The sequence below is a fragment of the Gorilla gorilla genome, chromosome 13 (genome assembly GCF_029281585.2).
Source record: "Gorilla gorilla gorilla isolate KB3781 chromosome 13, NHGRI_mGorGor1-v2.1_pri, whole genome shotgun sequence".
Taxonomy (NCBI): domain Eukaryota; kingdom Metazoa; phylum Chordata; class Mammalia; order Primates; family Hominidae; genus Gorilla; species Gorilla gorilla.
This window is the reverse complement of record NC_073237.2, coordinates 112519757-112537641: the sequence shown is the minus strand read 5'-3', so window position 1 is coordinate 112537641 and position 17885 is coordinate 112519757. Positions and strand designations below refer to the sequence as shown.

The 17885-nt window shown below is 44.7% G+C and overlaps 1 protein-coding gene across 1 annotated transcript in view; it reads right to left on the bottom strand.

The window, feature by feature from the left end:
* Positions 1-17527, bottom strand: part of PAPPA (pappalysin 1) — a 243348-nt gene extending 225821 nt beyond the window's left edge. The window contains exon 1 of the mRNA XM_031014724.3: positions 16453-17527. Coding sequence (XP_030870584.1) covers positions 16453-16867 — 415 coding nt within the window. The 5' untranslated portion in view covers positions 16868-17527. The remainder of the gene's footprint in view (positions 1-16452) is intronic.
* Between the last annotated feature and the right edge of the window lie 358 nt (positions 17528-17885).

Here is a 17885-nt window from a genome sequence, read left to right as displayed (position 1 = left end):
ATCTAAAATATTACTGTTGATAAAGGAGCCTCTGGTAGTCTAGATCCAGACTCAGAGCACTACCAGGAGTATTTATATGATAGAACTATGCAGGCAGAACACTTTAACTTTTCAAATTAGTTTTCAATGAGTGGTTTTCACACTCTACTATGTGGAAGCATAAGGTTCAGTGAAGATGTCTCAGGGGATTTTTTTTTTTTTAAGAACTCACAGCGGCATAAAAACAAGAATTGGAACCTCCTAACTCTTCCTCCAGTCCTAGCACAAAGCCTGGTAAATGGAAGATTACATTTATCGAAGAATGGAAGGATGGATGGACAGATGAATGGATGGATGCATAGATGGATGGATAGCAGAAAAGAAGAAAGAAAAGAAGGGTGGATGGATTAGGGAATGAATGGGGATGAAAGGGGATGGATTGATGGAAGGCTGGATGGAAGGAAAGAAGGAAGAGAGGGAGGGAGTGGGGGGAGGTAATGGGGTAGGGAGGAAGGAAGAAAGGGAGGGAAGGAGAGTTAATAGATGGGTAATGGATGGAAGAGTAGATTGATGGAAGGGTGTATAGGTGGCTGGATTTGTGGATTCATGGTCAAAGTCCACAGTGAATACTTATGGGCAGGACCACTTCAGGCCACATTTGAAGTGAACTTGCCTATTTAAAAACTCAGAGAAACTCAGAAAGCAGAGTTTGAATAAACAAAGTTGTAGATTATATTTCTAAGAAATAAACTAATTCTTCCTCAGAGGAAAAAAAGGTCCAAATTCTATTTACTCCAACAAGGGTACAGATGAAGGAAAGTGCAATTGCTCAGTCTGATATGACAACTCAACATCAACATTCTCATTTTCACAGATCCCCTATAGTGTTCATATTTTAGAGCTGGGAACAAACTTCAGGAAATGACCTGGTATGCCCCCAGTTTTTCAGCATGTAAGTCACCATTTGGGGGACATATATCCCTTTAAGAAACTAAGAAGAACTTTGACTCCAGAAAAATATGCACAACCTCAAATTTTTACAGAAAATGTCTTGGGGTTTACAAATCAAGTACTTCTGAACCCAAGTGCAAAAACTCCCCTATCCTCTGTTGATCTAAAATAGGAGTGCTATTCTGGTATTTCACTTGGTACTCATATTCATAAGGAAATAAATGATAATTATATTAACCAAAATACTAAGTCATAACATCAGCAATCGATCATGATGCTGTTGTAACTGAGACCCCACTCTTGGCCTCATGCAATCCATTCTACACATAGCAGTCAGAGTGATCTTTGGAAACCATAAACCAGATCCGGTAACTCCATTGTTTGAAGCTCTCTGATAACTTCCTGGCACACTAGATAAAAAAAAAAAAATCTAGTGTGCCATCCTCATCCTCTTATATTCTAGGTAAAGATTGCAGGAGGAGCATGGACACATCCCTTACAATTCCACCTAGCTCTTAGCAGCTCTTTCTAAGAATAGTTTGGAGAGGTTAGGTGCGGTGGCTCATGCTTGTAATCCCAGCACTTTGGGAAGCCAAGGTGGGCGGATCACCTGAGGTCAGGAGTTTGAGACCAGCCTGGCCAACATGATGAAGCCCCGTCTCTAATAAAAATACAAAAATTAGCTGGGCGTGGTGGCAGGTGCCTGTAATGCCAGCTACTCGGGAAGCTGAGGCAGGAAAATTGCTTGACCTCGGGAGGTGGAGGTTGCAGTAAGCCAAGATTGTGCCACTGCACTCCAGCCTGAGTGACAGAGTGAGACTCCATCTCAAAAAAAAAAAAAAAAAAAAAAGAATGGGTTTGGAGAGGCCAAAGGACAGCCACATGGAAGGGACTTAAAGCTGGCATAGATGGTATACTGGTTCACTGGAAAGAAAGAGAGGCAGAGAGATAGGGAAAGATGATAAGCATATACATTTCAATAGGTAACTGGTTAGCTCAGAGAGACCAGGGCCATATCTCACAGTCAATGCCACTCACAATGTGTCTGCCTTCACTGTTTGGTCTTTCTAAGGCCTATGCTATTAATTCTCAAAGCACCTTTTCTTCACAGCACTCACATTCAATCACCTTATCTTATTCCTTATTTGGAGCCATCTCTAATCTGTTCGTTCATTTAACATTGTTTAGCCAGCCCTCACCGACATGACTAGTATTGTGTGAAGTAAAAGGAATAATGTAGAGATGAAGACCAAAATGGTCTCTGCTCCAAGGAGCTCAGAGACAATTGGGGAGAAACAGACAGACACCAAGGAAATCACAATAGAGTGTGATAAATGCTATGAGGAGGGAAGATAAGGAGTTGTATTGGCTTGATGCAGATGGTGATGGATATTGAATTGTCCAATAATTTCCTAACACCATACTCCTAAAAGATACTCTGGGTAAGTATCTACAGCTGAGGCATGAATCCAGAAGTGTTGATTGTTCTCATTTGATTTATGGCTATATGTTTAAAATTACATACATGACTATACCCCCACACAAGGCAGAGCACACACTCTACATACATACACATTCACTTCATGAACAAGTCCCCAATCCTTCCAGGTGGAAAAGATCACTTATGCCTTTGAAATTTCAGAGCACTTTTTCACTCTCATGATAAACATGGGTGTTTCATAACGTAGTGTTTCTGCTCTGTGCTTACACAGGACTCTGTTAATTGCTTAGTTATAGCAGTTACCATGATGTCATCTATCTGTTTACCAGTCTGCTTCCACCACTAAGACTGGGAGTTCCTCAAGGCATGGAACTATGCCTTGTTCTTCTTTTTAATTCTTATCTCCTAACTCAATGTATAATATATAAAAATTGCTTAATAACTACATATGAAATAGAAGGGTGAATGGTTAGAAAGAAGGAAGAAATGAAGGAACATTTACCTTTCCTAATAAACTTTCATTTCTCATTGAATCTTAAAGAATGTCTAGGACAGCAGATTGACACATAAGAAGTTCTTTAAAAAAGTTATTAAACAGCTGTATGATGTTTTCTAATAATCTTACTAATATAAACCCATAGTTATAACTATCACCCCACACTGTAAAGGAAAATAAAGTGACTCAGTGGAAAGAGCATTTATGTGGAAGTCAACAGATCTAAATTTTAGTTTCAATTTTACTGCCAATTTGCTGCTTAACCTTACTCACTTAGCTTAGCTTAATTTAACAGGTAAACATCCATGGATCTCAGTTTCTCAGTCAGTAAACTGAGCAGATTTGATAAGGCAGTTTCTGTTACTCCAGCTTTAGAATTTGGGAAAGGGAAGGTCAAGATATTGCATTTGTTTTTAGCAGATTAAATCAGCCTCTTGGGCTGTTCTGTAAAGGGGTCATCCTGAGAGCTTAATACTGGCTCTATCAAGGGTTAATCAGCTCTGATGATAGTCACCCAAAAATCAGCCTTGTTATTCCAGAGTCACTGTTCTATTCAAAACCCCATATTCACTCAGCATGGTCACCCAGATAATTCCAAGATTTGCCTGAGAATGCATCAGGGCCCTCATCAGAGGATGACAAGGAGGCTCCATTGAGCATATCTGGGGAAACATATCCCAGGCACTGATTCTCAAAACAAGAATCCAAAAACATTTTTGGCAAACAGAGTATCTTTGAAATAAGTGCACAATTGGTCCTCCTTATCTGTAGCCTCTGCATCTGTGGATTCAACCAAATTCAGATTGAAAATATTTCAGAATAAATTAAAATATAATACTTAATAAAAATAATACAAATAAAACAATACCACATAACAACTATTTGTATAGCATTAACATTGGATTGTGTATTATAAATAACCAAGAAATGATTCAAAGTATATGAGAGGATATGTGTGGGTTATTCACAAACACTATGCCATTTTATGTTGGGGACTTGAGCAACCTCAGATTTTGGCATTGAGGGAGTTGGTCCTCGAGCCAATCCCCCGTGGACACTGAGGGACAACTGTATATCTCCTAAAGGACTAGTTAAAGGTGGGAAATGCTCTAATGGGTGTAAAATGTCTTTATGTTTGAAAATCACCTGCAAATAAAATATACTTTGCATATCTGAGATTTCTTAGCCAATCTTTTTGAAATCTTATAATGTTCATTCAGATTTTTCCTCTATTTCTTCCTCTATCCCTCCCTCTCTTCCTTCTTTACCTTTCCATTCTACATTCTTCAAATGTTTGCATTAGCCACTGGGGGGCACCACCATTCATTCATTCAGTCATTCATATATTCATTCTCTCATGGAACATTTATGGAGTAATTGCGGTGTTCCAAGCAATGTGTCAGGCCTTGAGGATGAAGAGAGATAAAATTAAACTGGTGTGGATGAGAATTCCAGTTTCACCACCCATTAGCAATTGGTACTTCAGGGAGTCATGCAACTTTATAACCCAGTTTCAGAGTGTTCAAAGTGTAGCATTCAGCATAGTGCCAGCACATAGTAAGTGCTTATTATAAGCTAGCTGCTTTCATTACTGTTATTACTGCTGAGAATGTGTCTTCTCTCCTAGGGGTATATAAACAGCGGATAGAGAATTCCAGATCCTGAGGTCATCACAAGGTCTCACAAGATCAAGGAAAATCAAGGAAAGCAGATAGAAAGCCCCACTAACAGAAAGGAGGGAAATGGGTGAAGACTGAAGCAACAGATATGACTGCCAGGACACTTGAGGCTCAGAAGGACACTGATAAGGGGGAGAGAGGGAAATTTGAGAGGCAAGCAAAGCTTAAGATTATGTGCTGCCGTGCACACACAAAACAAATGCTTTGCAAACAGGCACAGGGCTGAGAGGCGAAGACCAAGGCCAAAATGTGGCTTGGATTAGAAAGCCCAATGTGAGCTGAGAAGGCCCTTTAATATACTATTCCCCTTCCCCTTCTGTTTTGGAAGGCCAGATTTCTTTTCCCTTCTGACTTCTTTGCTCAGGGGTAAATGGAATTAACCACTGTGTAATGTTTCTGACAGTGATGCACATGCTAGGTCATGTGCTTTGGTTACGTAATGCAACATGCCTAAGGTTCCTGAGCTCTTTCTCCCAGAATCATTAGATATTAAACTGGTTCTCTTATCCAGTCATCCATTTATTAAACAAAAATACATATAGCCCCTTTATAGGTCAGATACTGAGCTAGGCAATAGAGAACTTGAGATGGATAAGATCTCAAATATGTACACAATTAAATGTCATAATTCCAGGTATTTTGATAAAAGTGTGCAGAAAGCATAGTGGGAACAGATGAACAAGGTAGGGAACAAGTTACACTTTGGGGAAGTTATGAAGGGCTTCTCAGAAGAGAGAAAACTCTGGCAAAATCCTGTGAAGGCATAAGCACTCTGCAAAATGGTACACTGGAAATAGAAGATAAGCCAAGTAAAAAAAGTGATAATTAAAGAACCAGGTGCATTTGGGGGAATTTCAAATAATTCAGATTTTATTGAAGAGCTTTTAGCTAGAGGTGACAGAGTCAGATTTGCATTCTGGACAGATGTGACTCTTGGATGTTGGTGGGCAGGTTGAAGGGGGTGCAGGGATTGAATTTCAGAGAAGTGGGCATTATAATACTAGGGAAATAGTCACAACAAGAAATAAAGAGGATTTAAGGTACAGAGAAGAGAGTTTGCCTATAAACATTATAAGGAAGCAGGAGAGTCAGGAATTGATGACTGACTGAATATGGTAGATGATGTAATGTAGAGCGGGTGACACCAACCAAGATGAGGATGCAAGGAATTTTGGAGGAAAGATGATTGTTTCGGAAGTGTGGAGTTTGTAGAACGTGCTAACATTTCCAGTAGACAGGTGGATCTGTGAGTCTGGAGCCCAGTGGAGTCTGGACAAATAACGACCGTTAGTACACAGATGGGTAATTAATCTATGGGAAAGGGTGTAAAGTCAGGAGACAAGTGGACCCAGACCTGGCTTAAGACTTTAAAGTATCTACCAATGGAGGATCTACCAATGTAGAAGTAACATTCTAATTGTTTGCTTTGTGACACAAAGCTTTTGGGCAGTCATGCAAGAGTATTTACCAGTGGAAGAGTAACATTTTAAGTTGTTATCAGTCAATGGTACTCGTCTTTACCCAGCTTGGTCACTGACTTGGATAAGCCACTTTCCTCATCAACCCTCAGTCCCTCATCTATGAAATAAATGGCTTGGATGAGTCCTTGGACTTTGACACACCTTGTTTCTTTGGACTTAAATGAAGTTTACTTCACAAAACTGAGTATCACATTTATCAATGTTTTTTGTTTTCTGCCTGGGTGCCTTGCATCTTAAGATTAGCCTATTAACACAGCCTTCTCTCTTCCTTCATCAGCCTCTGAGCTGAAAGATCTGCAGTCACACTGGGGAAAATAACCCCCTCCATACAAATGCATTTGGCCACATTCTGCTGAGCCACCTTTCAGGTTCATAGAGCAACAGGAATGGATATGGGACAGGCATAGGAATGACTTCTTGATGACAAGGATAATAGGTACAGGTTGGACCACTGGCTTCCTAAACACACAAGGCTAAAACAGGGCTCAGCAACTAGTGGTACGCTGCCCCTACTCACATACTTCCATATTCCAAGTTGTTACTGACCAGCTTTTATGTCTTAGTTTCCTCCAAGTGGGTTGGAATCTGAGACCTGACCAGGGTTCTCTACAATCTAAAGTAGAAGAGGGGAACCTCTTATATTCTTCCAAGTTCTGTGGACCCTGGGTTTGTGGCAAATAGTACTGAAAAACAAACACATTTTCTTTATCTTGTTTGGAGAAAAATCCAAGTGGTCAAAGCAAATAAGCTGGGTATGAGGAGTAGGAAGAGAGAGAAGAAGGAGGGAGTTGAGAGGAAGCTGGATATACTTCAGAGATGACAGTTCCAGGGATCCTCTGAAGGAAAATAGTCTGGAAAATGATGACAGACTCCAGAGTTTTGGTATTTTAATTCACTGAGTTATCTGATTAAAATGATAAGCAATACTAAAAGGCCGGTGGTCTATTCCAAAGTCCAGGAATTTGTCTGGAATGGCCTTTATATCCTAAGAAATTACAAAATATGAACATGCTAGCATTCACCCAGTAAGTGATGACTGGGAGTCACTCAGCGAGTTTTCTGGATATTTGTGGGGGCTAGAATTAGTTATATTATTAATAGGATGGATTCCAGCTATCAGGAAGTACCAATATTCCCCAAATAATGTCTTCAGTCAGTCTTAGAAATTCTACCACTGGTACATTGCTTTGTGACACAAAGCTTTCTGGGAAGTCCTAAAAGAGTATCCACCAATGGAGCAGTAACATTCCAAGTTGTTACCGGTCAATGGTACTTAGCAAGAAGGTGTACCATCTTCTTTTTTCCCCAGTGTTGCTGAGGTGTGGAAGCCGAAAATGTGTCCACACTTGGCCCCTGAGGGTGACAGGCACAGGCACCACCTAGTGGAGGAAAATACACCAGAAAAGGAAGAAAACTGGAACTATTGCCAACTTCACAGTTTTGTCTGAGGACAGCCTTGATGAAGATTATAGAATCCTAGGAAGTGTCTGTAGAAGTGTCTTTAGTGCAAATAATCCCTACAGTACCACAAAGTTCAGATGTGAAAACTGGTTCTGAGAGGGAGAGTGACTTGCCTAAAGTCACACAGCAAACTAGTGCTAGAACTGACATCTCCTAGCTCAAAGCATTGCTCCTCCTTTTGCGATACACCATGGCCTTCTCCAGAGAGCCTCAGGCCTGCTCATAGGTCTCTTCTTCAAAGCTACTCTCATGATGGCCTCCCTTGACCACTCTTTTCATATCCCACTCCTCACTCCTCCTGCATCCCCACTCCCACACAGCATTCCTAGACTTCCTTCTTAACTTTTTCTTTACAAACATTCACCTGACATTATGGGATATATATGCTTATTCATTTATAGTCTGTCTCCACCTTCTCCCCAACACCCACTGCCCAGAATATAAACTCCCTGAGGGCGGAGATGTTTCTCTCTTTTGTTGACTGGTCTGTCCTCAAGGCCTAAAACTGTACCCAGCACAGAGCAGAAACTCAAAAAATACTTGTTGCACGCTTGGTCAGGAAATAGACAAATTTTACCTGGTCTCTTGTTCTTTGTCTGCATTTCTGAGATTTTTTTACAATGAGCATGCACTATTTTTTTTTAAATGACACAATAATGTGTTTATCTTGTTAGCCTTTCATTTTAGTTGTTTAAATTTTTAATTTTTCTATGTTAAGATGACAGCAATAACTCTTTCCTGAGTTGTAAGGGAGGAAAAGGCAATTCCTGGCTTTGCCAAAAGAGATAAGTATGTCTAACTCCTAGAGTTATTGAGATTATTAGAAATAATGCATGGCAATGGCTGGCACACATAATACTGATATGAGTTAACGTTTGCTGGGTTACCGCATGGTCTAGATTCCATTACTAAGCATTTTCCACATGGAGGCCCAGTTAATCTTCAAAACAACCCTATGAAGTAACAGCTAGTATTATCTGCACTTTACAGAGGGGAAAAGTGAAGCTTGGAGATACTAAGTAACTTGCCCAAGGTCACACAACCAGCAGGTGCAATAGTCAGGGTTTGACCAGGCAGTTTGATTCCTGAGTCCTGTGATCAACCATTGCAACATACTTCCTTAGTAAACATATGCTCCCGCAGGTCGCCGACCCAGGCCTCTAGAAGGCTCTAGAATTGCTCTCCAGGTAGTTAGGGATGGAGAGAAATAAGGAACCAGAAAAACGAGAACTAAGGGTATGTGGACCTGTGAGTATATGAGTATGTGTGTGTGTATCGTCACAATACTTCTGGGCCTGTCACAATCACTAACAGATCCCATGAAATTCTCATAAACAGGGCCAAAGATGCTAAACGTTTCACAATATGTAGGGCAGTCCCATACAGCAAATAATTTTCCCACTCAAAAGCTTCTTATTGCAGAGCAAGCCTCCACTTGCCTCTTCTCCATGCTTCTCCTAAGGCTCCCCTCATCACTTTTATTCCCCTCGAGTTCTCCCTGGATAATCATTTTCACTTGAGTTTGCAAGTATACAGAGAGGAGGGGATGGGGAGCTCCTCAGATCTGAAGCCTGGGCTGTGTCACGACTTTCAGCTAATCTTTGTGCGACCTTGGGGGAGTCCCTAACCCTCTCTAAGCGGTGGTCTCCGTATTTGCAAACCTTTCAGGTCACAGAACACGCAGGGAACTGAGACTTCACTTCCTCCTGTGGCTCTCAAACACTTTTAGTATTTTTAACTTTTTATTATGGAAATCTTCAATCACACACCACAGCATGAACAAAAATGTATTAAAGCTCCAAGGTTTAATCACTTGGTTTCAACAATTGTTATCAGTTTGCTAATCTCTCACCAACCACTACCCCCAGAACCCTTTTTTTTTTTTTTCTGGAGCTTTTTAAACAAATAAACAAACAAAATAGACAAAACATAATTTTACCCACAAGTACTTCAGTATGCATTTCTAACAAATTAGGATCTTTAAAAAAACATAACAACAATATCATATCACACCTATCAAGATTAACAATAACTCCTCAATGTCAGTCCATATCCATTTAAACTCTTTGTAATGGAGGAACATATTCCTTTAAACATAAGCTTGTAGAATCGCACAATTTAAGTGGAATAAGGTGAAGGGAAGGAGAGAGGCAGAGTCCTGCCCTTCACCCTTGTCCCAGAAGCGCCCTACGATTGCAGGGCACAGTTTGAAAGTCCCTATTTTACCCCTGACCCTCCTTTTGCATCCTGAGAACACTGAGGTCCAGAGAGAAGCGGTAAATGGTCAAGGTCATAAAGCAGTAAGTGGCAGGATTTGGCAGACTTATGAAGTCCCAACATCAAAGAACTCCAGTGAGGTCACAGGCATGAAAAGGTTTGCTAACTCCATCACTGTTTATCATCTACAGTGTGAATGATGATAATAAAAGCACCTTTCCAGGAATGACCTTGATTGCACTAATCCCTCACATCTCTCACCTTCTAGCTCCTCCTAACCATGCAGACCCGTGCACTGTGGTCTGACCTCAGCCAACAGCTTCTCCCGGCATTGTCTCACCTGGTCCCATGACAGCCCATGAGATGGGGACATTGAGAGTAACCATCCCCCAAACCCTCTCCCCTGAGGCCCCAGTGGTTAAGTCAGAGACCACAGGTCACACAGCTTAGAGGAAGCCAAACCAGGACCTGAACTCTGACCTCCTAACTCCCACTTACAGATCTTCAAACAAGCCAAGGAACTTACAAGTCAGTTCTCAGCTGCTGATGTCAGAATCACAGTTGAGCATTTCCAGTAACTGCATCAAGGCAAGCAGCAGAGCTGTTACTGCAGTAAGAAGAAAGTTAGGAGAACCTTAGGGAAAGGGAACTAAGTTCTAGAGAAGGGACAGCTGGTGCAGAGAGAAATAGATACCTACTGGATTCCCGAGCCCTCGGCCACAGGTAGATAAGATACAAGCTGCCCATAGAGGGAGTCCTCTAGTACCTGGAGATTTTCTCTTTTCCTCATTGTAGACACCTGCAGCCAGTGCTGGTTTCAGAGGGATCTCAAGGTGAGGGGTTTTGAAGTAATAGGAACACACATCTTTCTAAAGGACTAGCCCAGGGCAAAGTGAATGGTGAATGCCTGAGAGCTGAGCTTCCCTTTCTTATAATCCTTCCTGTTCAAAGAGGCTTCTCTCTCCGAAACTCCGAGAGATTCATTTGACATCAGGTGCATCCTGTAAAGATGGGGACCACCATGGTTCCACACAGGAATGGCACTGGAAAAAATGAAATGTCAGGACCTGTGGCACCCAGGGGTTTGGAGTGAACAGAGGAATTCAGGATGGAAGAGGGGTCCTTCAGAGCTGGGGCACCGGAACTTCCCCAGATGCTTAGCTACTACCCAGCTCAGTAAGCAGGGAACATCGTTTACCCTTTGGGCCTCTGCAGAACAAGGGGATGTCAGACTACATCAGTAATTATTTTCACTAGTGGTCCTTCAACATTACCTGACAAGGCTTTGGGAAACACCTGTTCCCAGGCCAACCCCAGACCCACAACATCAGAATCCTTGGGGTGCAGCCTGGGCAGAAGGATGTTTTAAAAGCTGGTTATTCCAGGTGCAGCCAGGAATGGGAAGTGCTGGACCAAATGATCTCTCAGACCATTTAGAGGGGATCATCTGTGAATACAGTTTAATTTTGTGTGACCCTGGTCCTCAACTTTCCTGTTGCACAGTGAGCTGTTTGACCCAGATGATCACTGAGTTCATGTCCAGGCTGGCCATACACAACCCACACTCCTGAGTTCCATATCTCTGGACCTTAATTTTGCCTTCCTCTGTGCAGGGAAAAATGGGAGGTGCTTTCCCAGGTTTCACAGCCTTTATCACTTCTATTTGTTCACTGAGTGACAGCTCAATGGAAGGTGAGAGTTTGAGGAGCACCTGGGGAAGGAGCAAGAGGCTGACAGTAGATCTGTGTGGCTTCCTTTTCTGAAGGTGCTTGCTCTCTCTGAATGCTAACTTGTTTTCCTGTTTAAAGGTCCCAGTGGTTCTGGGCCTCCTTTGGCTCTTATTACAGAGGGGTAATCCTAGCATGTCAAAGAGGAGAAGATCAAAGTGAAAGAAAGGTATTTGAAGGAGTCTAATTGTTCCCCAAGATACATTATCTACTCTAGAGAGACTCCCCAGCAACTCAAGAGGGGAAGCCTTACAAACAGGCCCCACTTTTTGAAAGACAAAGCTGCAAACTGGAAAAAGAGATGCAGCTACTTCCTAGATCTGGCTCCCCTTGACTGAGTCCCTAATACAAGTTGACACTGCACTGGGTACTTTTTGCATGTTTATTTCATTGAACTATCCTGATGTCATTACGCCCATTTTACAGATAAGTAAACCAAGGAAGAGATGGATGAAGTGACTTGACTCAAATTACACATCATGTAAGAGAAATTCCAAGCCTGTCTGTCTGATAATTTGATGTGAAAAGAAAAACAGATCTGCCAGGTCTCATGCAGGGCTTCAGATGAGATTTATATCCATTTCTCACCCTCTTCGATCTGTAGGTATATGGTTGACACATAGAGATGCAGAAAGGAATGGAAATGTTCCACAGAAAGATTAAGGAAGAGCATGTGAATCATTTCTTCTCTCTCCAAAAAGACTGCTGACAGAGGAAACGAGGACTTGGGTTCACATCTAGGCTCTCTCCACTGAGAACCTGTGGGACTTTAGACCAAGTCATTTCAACTCTCTGAAACTCAGATTTCTCTTTTGTGAAGTACAGGCGACGATACACACTTCTCAGGGTAGTTGTGAGGGCAAAACATGCTGGCACAAGGAAAGTGCCCAGCATCACCAAGGAAGCACCCAGGTAGAGTTGGATTTCTTCATACCTTCAGGTGTTCCCCAGTCCAGAAAGCCAAGACTGAGATATTTGGAAAATCATGTCTAATAAGAATGAAGTTTGTTGAGCACCTACTACATACCAAGTCCAGTTTTAAGTACCTTCCACGTCCAAGTTCCGTTAGCATTTACACGGCTCTATGATACAGGTACTTGTGCCATCATCACTCTGTACATGAGGAAGGTGAATGAAGTCCAGAGAAGTCAACTAGCTTGCTTGCCCAAGGTCACACAGTTAGTTAGGGGCAGAGATTCCACATGGGTAACCTGGCTACTAAAACTGAGTTCTAACTATTACAATATTCTAGATCCCAGGTAGGACTACAGATATTGGAGAAAAGCCTTGTTAATATATGGACTCCTAGCCATATACTTAAACCCAGCCTTCACTGTTACAGCAATGCTGAAGTGGAGAAAATGTGGGTACTCTTTTTTGAGGGTTGTGTGGATACTAGGAAGTGGGGGTGCAGAAGGGAAGGAAAAAAAGATTCTTGGGAGTAACCAGCACACTTAATCCAGTCCAACCATTAGAACATAAGAAAAAAGGCTGGCAAGCAGAGGTGCTGGATGGGATTCAGGTAAATCCTTTTCTCCTTCTGAGCAGGAATTCCGAATCACTAAGGCAAGGGGAGTGGGACAGGGGTGGGAGGAGGGCAGTACTTGTGGGGTCCACATTTCACTTATCTAACAGGTCAGGAGAAACTTTAACAAGATTAACTGCTGCTCAAGGCCTCTGCTCGATGGAGCAAATTGAGTCTTTTGTTTTCCTTTTCTTTCAAACTGGAGGGGTGTTGGGGGGGGCAGTTGGGGATGAGGAACAGGGGTCTGGTTCCTCCTGCCTGGTGTGGTACAAAAGCAAAGGGATGTGTCAGAAACAACCCCTCATCCCCTGACTTGAAAGGGAGCCCAAATTGCTATGCATGAAGGCTGAAGGCTGTGTGTGGGTGGTGGGTCCGTGTGGGGTGAGAGGTGATGGTGTTTATGAGACACATTCTCTCAGCGGTGCAGGGGGCAAGGCCTGGAAGTCAGATGCCAGGGATTAAATCCTAGTTCCTGCCGCTGAGGAGCTGTGTCATCCAGCACACACCCCTCCCCTCTCTGTGTGTCTCTCTCCCCATTCGGCCAAAAGGGAAACTGGCTTGGGTAACCTCTGAGGACCCTTTTCACAGTAGCCTTAAAAGATTCTTCAATCCTAAAGACCATCCACTGGTGGACCCTCCAGAGAATCCTACACATAGGCACTTTCTAACTTTGGCTTTGTTTTTGCCTGCATAAGCCTTCCCTTTTTTTATGTATTAGTATATATATTTTTCTCCTTTCCTTTCAGAAAAATAAAAGGCATGTTTTCTGAGCTTAGAAGCAAACTGCTCCTTCGCTCCTTCCCCCTGTCTCTCCGAGCGCCTGTCTGAACTGGTGTCAGTGAAGTTTGAACCGGGGCAGAAATAGCATCCCGGGCGGATCTGGGAGCATAGCCCGCCTACCAGGAGCGGCAAGGCCTGCCTCTGCCAGACGACAGACCCGGTTAACAGCACCGTAAAATTAGACCTTTACGAAACCCAATTGAATCCTGCAGCAAAGAGTGATGTAAGGCAGCCTGGCCTGACAGCAAGACAGCAACTCTCTGCCTGAAATAGCAGCGCGGTCCCTGCTGAGCGATGACTGCTCTCTCAAGATAGGTGACCAGGGATTCCTAGGAAAGTGGCAACGCCCAGCCAGAGAAAGCCAGCAGAGGTCAGGCAGCAAACTGGGCACCTGAGGTCGCAGCGAGAGGGTGAGCCTTCGCACCCGATCCTTGCTGCCCACCTCGGTCCTGGCTCTCCCAGCCCAAACTTACACGAAGGAGGGAGCTGAAAAAGTACTTCTGCAAAGAACCTCTGTTTGTTTGCTTTTTAATTCAAGGAGAAGCAGGTTCTTTTTAGTCCAACAGCCTGTACCATGTGGAGGATATGCAGAATGAGTCTTTTCTGGCTCAGAGCCAGGTGTTTACACGCCGCCAAATCTGGCTCTAACTCAACTAGGGGAGGGAAAAGAAATCCACCAGAATCCTCAGGAGAAAAGCTCCTGGCTTTCTGGTGCTACACGACAGCAGTGCTTATTTATTTATTTTATTTTTTTCGTTTTGAGAGGAATGTTATTTCTACACATAAAATGGACCAGGCATTTTATACAAGCAATAATAACCTAACGCCCCCCATCCAATTAAAGTATTTTACTGCAACAATATTTGTGTGAGAGAGTGAATGAGTGCTCAAGAGAATGCGTGTGAAGAGAGGCTCCTTGTCTGAATTATAGACATTTATAAAGCAGTCTCCTGTGGAATCCCAGGTGTTTTATATATATATATATATATATATATATATATATATATATATACACACACACACACACGTATTTATGTAGACACACTTACATAGTTAAAATGCATTCACTACCCTTTCACTGATGATGCCTGCATAACCCTGTGCTCTCCTCTCTCCAGGGAATGCCTTCCAAATCACTGGTACTAGGTAAAGACTAGGAAAAACCAGACCTACTGATTAAAAAAAAAAAAAATCACCTCCAAGCAGCAGTCTCTTTGCTTTTCCACATGTTTGGAAAGAGAAGTCAACATACTACAGCTCTAAATTATCACCATCGTCATTATTATTATGGATAACGTTTCCTCTGTTCCAAATTAGACCCTCCTCTGGGCAAATAGGGCTTGCGAGTTAAAAGTGAATGAGTTCAGTCTCCTTCTTCTTCCCGGAGGAAAAAAAAAAAAGGAAAAATAGCATGCGATGACGTCAGTTGTGGGTTGTTGGGGGGAATCACTGTATCGCTCTCCTTTGATAGCTGGAAAGCGGGGGCTTTGGGAGACGTATTCTTGGGATAGCAGCAGAATGTGGGTCTCCTAAAGGGGTCTTCATGTCAACTGGATAGTCAGTGCTACATCTGTGAAAGTCCAAGCCATGGAAAGACAGGAAGAAGCAGAACTGCCCGAAGAGCTCACAGCTTTCCCTTCTAAGAAAGTGTGTGTCTGAGGGGGTGGGATCGCAAAACGCCTTCACACGTTTCCTGGCTGCAGTGAAGGGGGAACCCCTACTCTCACTTTAAGACGTCCCAGGACATGGCAAGATTGTTTGTGCAGAAAGGGAATCTCCCAGACAGAAAAGGCAAAACTTTCCTCCTCTCTTCCAGCGCCACCCCCACCTCCGCTCCCCAGTTTTATTAAAGGCATTTCCACAGATTCATTTAGAGGGGGGAAAATGGATGCTGGAGCATTTCTAAGGTTTGCAATCCTCGCAAAGTGTCCGATTTCACTATAGGCTTTGCTGTGGAACAGCGAAGGGGAGAGAGAGGGAGGTTGAGGAGGGAGAACTCAAATTCATTACGGGCTCATAAAGTCCCATATGAGAAAAGCGCCCCGTTTCGCAGCCGCGTCTGGGGAACGCTGGCGGGGTATGCGTTAGGAAGGTCTCGTCCCAGCCCCGAGTGACAGGCAATGGGCTTTAAAAGCTAGGACATAGGATGGCGTGGAGGGGGTGAGGGTGAGTCCCAGAGGCAGGCTTCAATCAGTGAGCAACTTTGGGGCACTTCGAGGACTTCTAAGTCCTGGCGATTACAACAACCTTGCCCTTGCCGGCTTTCAGGGGAATGGGGCCTAATGAAGGGGAGTTACCCCCATTAAAACGTCAAAGAAATCAACGGTCCCCAAGTCTCCTTTCACATGCATCTCAATTGGGTCATCCTCCCTTTCATCCCAAACCGAGAGAGTGCATCTGACCATTCGGAGCACGGGTTACGTGCCCTAGGCTCCGGGAACCAGCCCTCACTGGCCGAGGGTCCGCGGGGCCGCCAGGAGGGCTCCCCAGGTTCCTCCCAGGGATGGAGCAGCTACGCCTTCCGAGTGTGCCCATTCCACCGATGGGGCAAAGTGAGGCTCTCAGCTCGCCCGGATGTCTCTGCGCCGCTCGCGGGGCAGCTCCCGCACAGACACGCCCGCAAGCCCCCGACCCGCCCGCCACCCGCGCCCAGACACCCGCGAGCCTCTGGGGCCGCAGGGACGGTGCAGCGCCCGCCGAGGCGCCCTCACCTACCTGTGATCACTGCCGGAGACCTCTGGCCCCCCTCCGCTCGCAGCCACACTTGCAGCGTGAACGCGTCCCGGGGCAGCTCGAGGTCGGCCCGGAGGCGCAGCTGCTCGCCTCGCCCGCTGAAATAGAGCGCCCGGCTCGGCGGGCTCGGCTCCTCGGTGGCGCCCCTCGCCTCCCGCTGCTGCCGCCGCCGGGGGACGCGCACGGCTTCCCAGGCACCGCCCGGCGGCGGCGGCGGCGGCGGCGAGGCGCGGCGGCCGCGGGCCGCCCGGGTGGCGCAGGTGGCCGGGCCGGCGGCGGGGCGCGGGGGTCGGCCGGCCCGCGGGTCTCTCCGGGCCCGGCGGGGACGCTCGGCCAGCCCGCAGCCCAGCGCGGCGCTCAGCAGCCCCAGGTGCAGCACCCAACTCCAGAGCCGCATGTCCGACGGTTCCCCCCGCCCCCCCTTCGCCCCTGCACCGCCACCCGGAGCTGCCAGCTTTGGGAGCCTCGGCGCCTCGACTTTCTTCGCTTCTTCACCCTTCTTGGGCGAGCCCCCCCTTCCACTTGCTTTTTTCTTTTCTTTCTCGCTTTCCTCCTCAAGGTGTGTGCTCCACTCTCCCCACCTTTGAAAAATACAGCCCAACTCCTCCTGGTTGGCAATTAATTTCTCTCCCCGCTCCTTTATCTGCCTTATTTCCCCCCCTAACAGCTGGTTGCCTTCCTCCTTGTTTTATTTCATTTTATTTTATATGATTTCTCGCTCCAAAAAAAAAGCTCCTCTTAAGACTGATCCGCTGAATTCCCTCCCCCCAAAAGATGCTCTAATTTATTTATTTTTTGCGTCCTTTATAACACAAGCCACAGCCCCCTTCTCCCCCCCCCAGTCCCCCCTCCCCTCCCTCCTTCTTCTCAAAATGAAAGGAAAGAGGGGGAAAAAATCCCTCAGAAGATGAGTAAACAAGCGTATGCTAATCTGCTCCCCAGCGCTCCACCTTCCCAATTGAATGAGTCCCTGTTAAAACTGCGGGGATCATGACTAATCAATCAGTTTGGAGAGGCCGAGCCATCCAGCTTTCCTTCACTTTGCCGTTTGCCTCCTTTCCTTCGCTCCCGCTTCTCCACCCCCTCCTTTTCTCTCTCTCTCTCTCTCTTTTTTTTTTTTAAGAAGACAATCTTAAAGTAACAATTTAATGAAATTCTGTACACACCCCCTTACGGTCCTCCCAGCTCTCATTCCTGCTCAAAACACACATTCCTGTTTTTGTTTTGTTTTGCTTGCTTTTTTTCCCTCCCTCACTCCCCCCACTTATTATTATTATTTCTGATGGCAGGAGAAAAATCTGTCTCTTCTCTTAGGATCCCCTTTGCACTTTGCTGGTAAACCTCATCCTTTTCTGTAGCACATAAAGAGTCTTGAAACTTGATTCTTAGATTTTTTTTTTAATTCTCTCTCTTTC